At 44.6% G+C, this 10,054-nt stretch overlaps 1 protein-coding gene across 5 annotated transcripts in view; it reads left to right on the forward strand.

Moving 5' to 3' along the window:
• VPS13B (vacuolar protein sorting 13 homolog B) overlaps positions 1-5,468 on the forward strand; it is a 1,616,194-nt gene extending 1,610,726 nt beyond the window's left edge. For all 5 annotated transcript variants that reach the window (XM_063924187.1, XM_063924188.1, XM_063924189.1 and 2 more), the window contains exons 61-62: positions 1,624-1,873; positions 2,739-5,468. In XM_063924187.1, the coding sequence (XP_063780257.1) occupies positions 1,624-1,873; positions 2,739-2,987 (499 nt within the window). In that variant the 3' untranslated portion in view covers positions 2,988-5,468. The remainder of the gene's footprint in view (positions 1-1,623; positions 1,874-2,738) is intronic.
• Positions 5,469-10,054: the final 4,586 nt, after the last annotated feature.

A 10,054-nucleotide genomic window follows, 5' to 3' on the forward strand; every position in this document is an offset into this window, starting at 1 on the left:
ACTTTAACTGGCAGGAATATCCGCTACGGGCATAGGGAATATCCGCTACGGGCATAGGGAATATCCGCTACGGGCATAGGGAATATCCGCTACGAGCATAGGGAATATCCGCTACGGGCATAGGGGATATCCGCTAGGGGCATAGGGAATATCCGCTACGGGCATAGGGAATAACATAGGGGATATCCGCTACGGGCATAGGGGATATCCACTACGGGCATAGGGAATATATGCTACGGGCATAGGGAATATCCGCTACGGGCATTGGGGATATCCGCTACGGACATAGGGGATATCCGCTACGGACATAGGGGATATCCGCTACAGGCATAGGGAATATCCACTACGGGCATAGGGGATATCCGCTACGGGCATAGGGAATATCCATTACGGCATAGGGAATATATGCTATTGGCATAGGGAATATCTGCTACCGGCATAGGGATATCCGCCACGGGCATAGGGAATATACGCTACAGGCATAGGGAATATCAGCTACCAGCATAGGGATCATCAGCTACCGGGGGTATGGGTTATTAGGTTGACCACTATTGGTCGGCAGTCATTAGGTTAACCACTATTGGTCTACATGCATTAGGTTGACATGGTCACTAGGTCAACACGGTCATTAGGTCAACATGAACAAGGTCGACATGGAAAAAGGTCGACATGAGTTTGTTTTACTTTTTTGTGTCGTTGTCTTCGTAAAGTGACGGAGAACCACAATTAGTGCACCGTGTCCCATCGCCATGCTTCAGGCAGGTTACTATTCCCAATCATAGTCCACGTGGATCGTAAAGTATGAAAAGGTAAAAAAAAAAAAAAATTGTGAAAAATGCATGTCAACCTAATGACCGTCGACCTAAGTGTGGTCGACCTAATGACCGTATCCCGCTTCCGGAATAGGTTACAGTTGTGGTAATGTATCAGTTACGCAGAGTTTTTTGTGGCTCTTCAGTATTTCATGCTACAGACATGAAGACCAGTACTCGTAGGAAGACCGGTACTCGTAGGAAGACCAGTACTCGTAGGAAGACCAGTACTCGTGGATAATGTAGGGCTTGTCGTGCAGTTTCTGACAGGAGCTCTAGAATTCATGTAAAAGGATTCATATAACATAAACCTCTGTGAAGCACTTGTTTGCTTTAGCTGCTTTCCCAAAGCATGAAATCTGTGTGTGTGTGCATCTTTTATTTGTTTCGGTTGGTGTCATACTGCTATAAAGAGTAGGGTCTTAAAGAGATTTTCAACCCTTGGGCTACTTCTATCTATTGGTTTGTACATGCTGTGGTGCAACTTCTATTCCACAAATTACTTTATCTCCCAGACTTCCCTCTGTGTTCATCACAAAAGCCCTTGCATTGCCCTTAGATGTGACACATCTCAGCTCTGCTCTTTGCATTAGACACCATTGTAGTCACAGAGCAGTTTACAGGACAATAATAATACTTAGCCTGGATGGTATAAAGGTTTTTGTAAAAACACAGAAGGAGCTGGAAGAATAAAGCCGTAGATTAGGAAAGAATGCAGAAGGGAACGACGGAGATCCCCTTTACAGTAACAGCATGTAAGGGTGGCAATAGCGGATTGTCATGTTAATTGGGAACTTTTTCTGCTCTTCAGGAAAATGCTTCAGTCTTTGGGCAGACCTGAGCTGCATATGGCCCTGGATGTTATTATTGTCAGTGGCTCCGGACAAGAGTATGTCGGCTGCTTGCTGCTTACGTCAGAAGTGCTGTTTGTGGTCAGCATCAGCGAGGACACCCAGCAACAAGCCTTCCCTGTCACTGAAATAGACTGTATGGAGGAGCGGGGCTCTGAGAATTGCCTCATAGTACAGCTGAAGCAGCAGCCGGTGGCCAGTGAGCAGGAGGTAAGTGTTACACTTACCAGGAATTATAGCATGTTGTGGGCCTTCATAGAAGAATAACAGCAAACTAAAATGACATTGTGCAATAAAAATATCTGGTAAATTTTCTTTTGATGAAAGAAACATATTTGAGCAATTTGGTGGCTCTACCAATATTCATGTGGAAGCAGCTGATTTTAAAATAGGAACTAGTGACAAACTGGTGGCACTGCTGAGATCTCGCTGACCCTCTGTGGTGAGCCAGTGACTGCAACCTCTACTCCCCACTGTATTACCACCTCGCACTCCCATCTCCAAGACTTCTCCCACACTGCCCCTAACCTAGGGAACGCTCCTATTATACTGTACCCCAACATCCATTGTTACAAACGCTCCCTCAAGATCCATTTATTCACCCTAGCCTGCTGTATATCTGCCTGATCTGGTTTTCCCTTCTATATCCTTAACCCTGTGCACTGCCCCAATACCCCCACTCCTTCCCCTTCCCTTTTAGAATGCAAGCACTCACATGCAGGCCTCCCTCCAGGGGCGTAGCCAGACCTTTGGGGGCCCCATAGCAAATTTCCACACACATCTCAAACCCCTTCCCCCCCACCACCACCTTCCAGAGGCACTATCTAGTGTGGGGCAGGTGTTCACCAGTGGCAGAGGGTGGACAAGTCTTCGTGAAAAGTCTTCGTGAAAAATGACAATTACTCTGAGAACATAGATATAAAAATGTCCTTGTATTCAACAACTGTACGATAATACATATCTATTTTTTCTGTATTTAAAGAGAAGTAATATCAGCTTTATTTAGATTTCAAAACAAAACAATGTCACAATTATTTGTATGCAGAGTATTAAACCCATGTTTAATCCCTTGCAGGCTGACGCCACTAGAGAGCGCCTCTCCGAACAGCAGTACGTCCGGCTGGTGGATTATGTGGAGAAAAGTTCTCCTCATCTGATCCCGAGTCACTCGTCACTACACATGGCTTCCCAGGTGGTGGCTGCAGAACCTCCGCCAACCAACACCAAGACGTACCAGTTCCTAGTGGAGGCACCATTTGCCAGAGTGTTCATCAGCAAGTTCAAAATGGTGAAAAATAAGGCTCTCCGAAGGGGATTTTACTGATTGCCCACTGTCCAAATGAATTAATCATATGCAAAAAAAAATAGAGATAACTGGATGGAAATAGCGCTGGGCCCCATCTCACAACTACAGCCGCGTTTATACGCCAAACATTATTTATTTGTGTGTATGCAGGTGATCCAATAGTAACAATTTGCTGGGAGATAAAGTTGCAGTTGTGTCTTTTTATCTCCACTTCCTTGCCGACAAAGATTGGAGGCAGCCATTTTGTGGCCTATAAATATTTATGAGAATACTGACAGGAACTAGTGACATCACTGAGACACAAAGCACCTATATGATATCTAGCTGCTAGTTTATTCATATATTGTATTCTCAGTGATGCCTGTAGTTCTTAGTCATTTATGGGACTTGCAGCTCAGCTCACTGACTCCTCTGTGTACATAAAGGTTTGGTCATTATGTTAGTGACGTCTTTGCATATAAGTAGGACAAACACCTGTACTTTATGTACCAATACATTGAATTTCTGGTAATATTTTCCTGTAGACACGCTGTAATATTTCTCACAGCTATGACAGCTCGCTGCAGTCTCCGTCTATTTAATAGCGCAGCTTAAATATTGAAACTGTAAATATGGTTTTAGGATTTCAGGCATGGGGGGGGTGGGGGTGGCGACTTTGTAAAATATTTCATAGAACCGATTCTTATATATTACAACATAATGACTATATTTGAAGAGAAATAAAGTGAAAGGAATGTGTCCTGCGTTTTTTCATATTTTTGTCCATGAGAATATAATATGACAGAACTGCTACTGAGATTAAAATGTATATTCAGTATCTGCAATCTGCCCAAGTGTATACACACGTATAGCATTCTCCTCACCTTCATATTACTGGTAGTGGTATGTGAGGCGTCACATTGCGCAGCAGCGCTGGTACAGGGGTTAGATATGTAATCACAGCGGTCGGGATGCTGGCGGTCACATGACCAACCACGGCATCACGACACTGAAGATGCCGACATTGGACGGGGTAAGTATTCTAACCCACATCCAGTGTCGGATACAGCTAACTCCCCCCTTCCCTAGTGCCTAACCCTAACGCCCCACGGCCCGTAACCATGACAGGTACCTGGATAATTACCTTCAGGCTGTTGGTGTTCCGGCGCCGGTCTCCTGAGTGGTGTCGGGATTCCGGTCAGTCACATGACTGCCAGCATACCGGCCGCAGGGTTGGCAAACACATCTCAAATGCAGGCATGAAAACAAAGGGTAGGGAGGGCCCTGCTCATTAGAGTCCTTACACACGGTACTAATAGGAGGGCACATACGAGTGTGACACAGTGCAGATTGGGGAGGAGACGTACCACCCTACGAGAGAGAGAGAAGGTGAAGAAGTTGAACAGCTTCTGTTATTTATCTATAAAATGACCGGCGCTGATTGCTTACTATGTTCAAGTTCCACTTTACCCTCCTTCATAGGTTTGCTGTATCTACCCTAGGGAGGAGTAGGGTAAGTGGTAATAAGGAGCAGAACCGGACATAGGCATAGGCAAACTAGGCAATTGCCTAGGGCATTTGATATGCCTAGGGGCATCAGCAGCTTCTGCTGATTAAAATGATATGCGGCATGCCTATATTCTGTGTGTAGCATTTCATATGCAAATACAGCCACAGTCTCACACAGTATATAGGCATGCTGCATATCATTTTAATCAGCAGAAGCTGCTTGTGCATAGCCACACAGTAATGCAAATAAGATGCATTTTCGTCAAAAAAGGTGTGCCCGACGTTAGCATTGAGGCAAGATTTATGAGGACACATCTGTATCCAAGCAGAGGCAGAGGTCACAGTGTTAGTGGCAGTGTGAGTGCTGTGTGCATGTGAGTGGGTTAGTTGTGCAGTAGTGTTCGGAATATGTGTAAGGAGCATTATGTGTGTCATGTAAAAATGCATTAATAATGTGCAACATATGTGTAAGGGGCACTATGTGTGTCATTATGTGTGTGAGGGCATTAATAATGAGAGGCATATGTGTAACAGGGTACTACTGTATGTGTGTTATTATGTGTGTAGAGGCACTAATAATGTGCAGCAAATGTGTAGGGGGCACTATGTGTGTCATTATGTGTATAAGGGTATTAATAATGTGCGGCATATGTGTAAGAGACATTATGTGTAAAAGGGCATTAATAAAGGTTGTCATAATGTGTAAGGCGCATTATGTTTATAAGGACATTAATAAGGTGTCTCATGTGTAAGGGGCATTATTGTGTGGAATTAGGTGTATAAATGCATTACTAATGTGTGGCATTATGTGTATAAGGTGCCCTACTATGTGGCGTTGCATATAGAAAGGGCACTACTGTGTCATCTAATGTGAATAAATAGCAATAGAGTGTGATGTAATGTGAATAAGGGATCTACTGTGAGGAGTAACATTGGATGTAATATGAATTGTGGACATTATTGCATGATCAAATGTGAATAAAGTTGCAGTACTGTGTGGCGTAATTGGAATTGGGGTTACTATTGTGTGGCCATGCCCCTTGCCAGCAAAAACACACCACTTTTTGGGCTGTGCGCCAAATGTGCGAACTGTTCCTATTTAAAATATAGGGGGTACAAACACCAAAATAAGGACTGCTATAGGCGAGGGATGATGGTGTTGGGAAAGAGGTGCAAGGTCAGAGGCGGAAAACAGCGGTGGTGCTAGGGGGCACCAGTCAAAATTTTGCCTAGGGCATAATATTGGTTAGGGCCGGCTCTGATAAGGAGAGCACTTACAGATGTGCAGGCAGAGTGGCGGTGGTAGGAAATGCTATAGCCGGTGCACATCTTGGAGGTGGCTACCAGAGGTGGTGCTCAGGTCAGAGGAAGATCACAGACAGTATTTTGAGATGTATAATGGGGTGGTTGAGGGATTTGTTGGTGCGGGTAATGTAAATTGGGTTTTGGAGAAGACCGGAGAGTCAGTGTGAGACATTGCGGATGTGGAGCTGTGAGGGGTGTGGATCATTAGATCGACAGTGTCTAGGTCGAAAATGTTTAAGTCGACCACTATAGGTTGACAGTCACTAGGTCGACAGGGATTGAAGGTCAAAAGGTCGACATGAGTTTTTCATTATTATTTTTGGTGTCGTTTTCTCCGTACAGTGACCGGGAAGCCTAATTAGTGTACTGGGTCCCTTCGCATGGCTTGCTTCGCTCTCCATGCTTCAGGCAAGGTTACCGTTCCAATCATAGTCCACGTGGATCGTTGAGTATGAAAAAGGTAAAAAAAAAAGTGAAAAACTCATGTTGACCTTTTGACCTAGAACATGTCAACCTAGAAACTTTGAAAACATGTTGACCTAATGACTGTCGACATATAGTGGTCGACTTAAACATTGTCGACCTAGACACTGTCGATCTTCAGACTGGATCCCAGCTGTGAGAGAGGAGGATCAGCCTAGCACGTAAGATGAACTGATGCTGGAGATAAATGTGTGCGGGGGGGTTCCGGTATGAATGGTCGACCGTGTTATGGTCGACAGTCATTAGGTCGACATTGACATGGACACATGGTCGACACATGAAAATGTCGACATGAGTTTTTTTAAACTTTTTTTGGTGTCGTTTTTTTGCGTAAAGTGACTGGGAACCCCAATTAGTGCACCGCGTTCGCTCGCCATGCTTCGGGCATGGTGCCTTCGCTTCGCTCGGCACAGATTACCGTTCCAATCGTAGTCCACGTGGATCGTAAAGTATGGAAAAGTTCCCCAAAAGAAAAAAAGTCAAAAAACTCATGTCGACCTTTCATGTGTCAACCATTTTCATGTGTCGACCATGTCAATGTCGACCAATAGTGGTCGACCTAATGACTGCCGACCATAACATGGTCGACCATGTGAACGGATACCGTGCGGGGGATAGATGGGTGCTGGAGATAAATGGGTGCGGGGAATAGATGGGTGCTGGAGATAAATGGGTGCGGGGAATAGATGGGTGCTGGAGATAAATGTGTGCGGGGGATAGATGGGTGCTGGAGATAAATGGGTGCGGGGAATAGATGGGTGCTGGAGATAAATGTGTGCGGGGGATAGATGGGTGCTGGAGATAAATGTGTGTGAGGGATAGATGGGTGCTGGAGATAAATGGGTGCGGGGAATAGATGGGTGCTGGAGATAAATGTGTGCGGGGGATAGATGGGTGCTGGAGATAAATGTGTGTGAGGGATAGATGGGTGCTGGAGATAAATGGGTGCGGGGAATAGATGGGTGCTGGAGATAAATGTGTGCGGGGGATAGATGGGTGCTGGAGATAAATGTGTGTGAGGGATAGATGGGTGCTGGAGATAAATGGGTGCGAGGGATGGATGGGTGCTGGAGATAAATGTGTGCGGGGGATAGATGGGTGCTGGAGATAAATGGGTGCGGGGGATAGATGGGTGCTGGAGATAAATGTGTGCGGGGGATAGATGGGTGCTGGAGATAAATGTGTGCGGGGGATAGATGGGTGCTGGAGATAAATGGGTGCGGGGGATAGATGGGTGCTGGAGATAAATGTGTGCTGGAGATAAATGGGTGCGGGGGATAGATGGGTGCTGGAGATAAATGGGTGCGGGGGATAGATTGGGTGCTGGAGATAAATGGGTGCGGGGGATAGATGGGTGCTGGAGATAAATGGGTGTGAGGGATAGATGGGTGCCGGGAATGCCAGGTAGGAGAGGTTGCAGCAGGCAGGAGATGAGTGGATAAGAGTTTTTGTAGCATCATGGGTAAGTAAATGACATATTGTTAGGGAAATTCCGGTGCTACTGACAGTGATGGTGATCTGAGAGGAGGTGGTGACATTACAGTAAAATCATGGAGTCCAGAGAAGGGGGAAGATCTCTCCTCTATTCTACTGTATATAAATAAAATGATGATTATTACACTGGACATCAGAGAAATTAGATAGATGGGGGAGGGTACTACATGTGCCCTATCTTTTCTTCAATGGCACCTGCACACGTTGGGTTACTCACATTTCAAAAAAGGGATTCAGCTTTTTCAAATGATGTCATGTCCGTCCGTCCCCTCCCATGCACATAATAAATCCTCAAAACTGTCCAGAATACGTGTGGGGGGTGGAGTCTATCTGTAACTATTGTCTGACAGTGACATAAAACAGTATACTTTGCATAACATTCTCCACAGGTGGGGGGTCGAACTCTGTAATCACCTCCATCTTGTGTAACATAAGGGGCCCCTCCTTTAATAATTTAAAAAAAATGTAAAAATGTTTGGATTATGATGTGCTGCCTAATTATTCCTGAATAGTGTCTAACTCAATACGGGGAAAGTCAGCAAAAAATAAATTAAAAATGCATTATCGTTTTAAGTGCAGGTTTTATTATGAAAAGCTGTGTGTAGAATCCGGCTTTTTTACGTTTTATAAAGGTGGATTAATGCTGAAATAAGAACCACAAAGTATTCCTTTATCGAGGTAAAGTGCTGGCATGGAAACGCGTTGGTAGTGGGAACAACAGGGACCCATAAGCTGAATACGTCCACCACAGTCTGTCCAGACAAAGTGAGTTAGGCCGGGATTTTCTTCACAGACTATTCGCGTCATATTCCTGTTTACATCTGGCAGGGGGCTTATCCACCCTTTTATGTTCCGATTGTTGTATGTTTCTTATTTTATCTGCACTGATTTTATATTTTCATGGCCCTTGGGGTGAATAAACATCCATCCAGTGATTAAAGACCTCATGATATGTGGATTTAATTCCCTACTCTATTAAGTGGAACACCATACAGGGAGTCTACTGGAGTGTAATGGAACACCTCCATCTGGGGTGATCGGAGACTATCCGGACGTCCATTCTCACACATTTCCGGCATGAACATTAAGGAATTATCAGTTCCCCAGATTACATTATATTGTGTATTATCCTTGTTCATTTTTACAAGCTCCATTGTGGAATAACTGTAACTAGGGGAACATACCTCAAAGAACTCTTCATTGGATAAAGGTCTTATGTGTACACTTTTATATTATTTTACCCAAGTTGCGCCCCGATCAGGACTAACTCACCTTGTGTTGGTACAGTATTTCAGGTGGAGGTTCTGAGAAGTCTTTCCTCAGGCTGCCCCAAGCACAGTTGAAGGGTTTATGTTTGTAACTTACTGATCTATACCCAAAACCAGATTTGTAGTTTTGGATGCAGTTGTCCTTTTACCTCCTATTTATATAAATCATTTCTACACAACCTTAGTAATCGGGAACCATTTCTACAGAAACTAGGTCCTGCAGCACCTTTTCTCAGTCACCTATACAGTTCTTCCTGCAGACGTAATGCTGCAAATAGACAGTAGATGGCAGTATTGCCAATGTATTTATCCTGCCATTATGCTGTACTTTTTATAGCTTGCTTTTGTATACAGACCTGGTAACACGTATGAAGGTGCCTTTCACACATTTGTGTGCTTTCTTTAACCTCTGTTACAATTTTCAAGTGCTAATACGCTTTTCAGCTATCAATTAACAGCAGCATGGCGTGAGCAAACCCTCTGAAGGCCGCCCTCCCTAACATTAAAGATATTCCAAAATCTGTATATAAAACATCCCACAGGAGATAAAAGCTGGGTACACAGTAGACGGTGGGGCTGTCGGATGACCGATGTAATGATACATTGGCTGTCCCGTACATATAGTGCACATGCAATATCTTTCAATGGCCACATCCAGAAGCACTGCGTCACTGACCATATCTTCAGATGTGCAGGTAGATTGATGACTCACAGGAGCACACGATAGTGCGCACACACTGGACGATTTGTTGTCCTGCTTAGTCTCAAAGCGACAAATTGTCTGATTCACTGTTTATCATCCATAGGGGACGCTGGAGTATAGTGCCATGGGGTGATCAGGTGAGCCGGCACTTTAAAATTTACAATGTGTGTGACTGGCTCCTCCCCCTCTATACCCCTCCCCAGACCAGTTTTAGAAATGTGCCCAAGAGAGCCGGTCACTTCCTCTGGAGCTCCAGAGATATCTTTATTATTTTTCTTATTTAATAATCATCAATCTGGCAGTTTGCTCCTGCCAGCCTGCTACTTGGTCCCACCCTGCAGGGT

This window comes from Pseudophryne corroboree, chromosome 5 (genome assembly GCF_028390025.1).
Source record: "Pseudophryne corroboree isolate aPseCor3 chromosome 5, aPseCor3.hap2, whole genome shotgun sequence".
NCBI lineage: Eukaryota > Metazoa > Chordata > Amphibia > Anura > Myobatrachidae > Pseudophryne > Pseudophryne corroboree.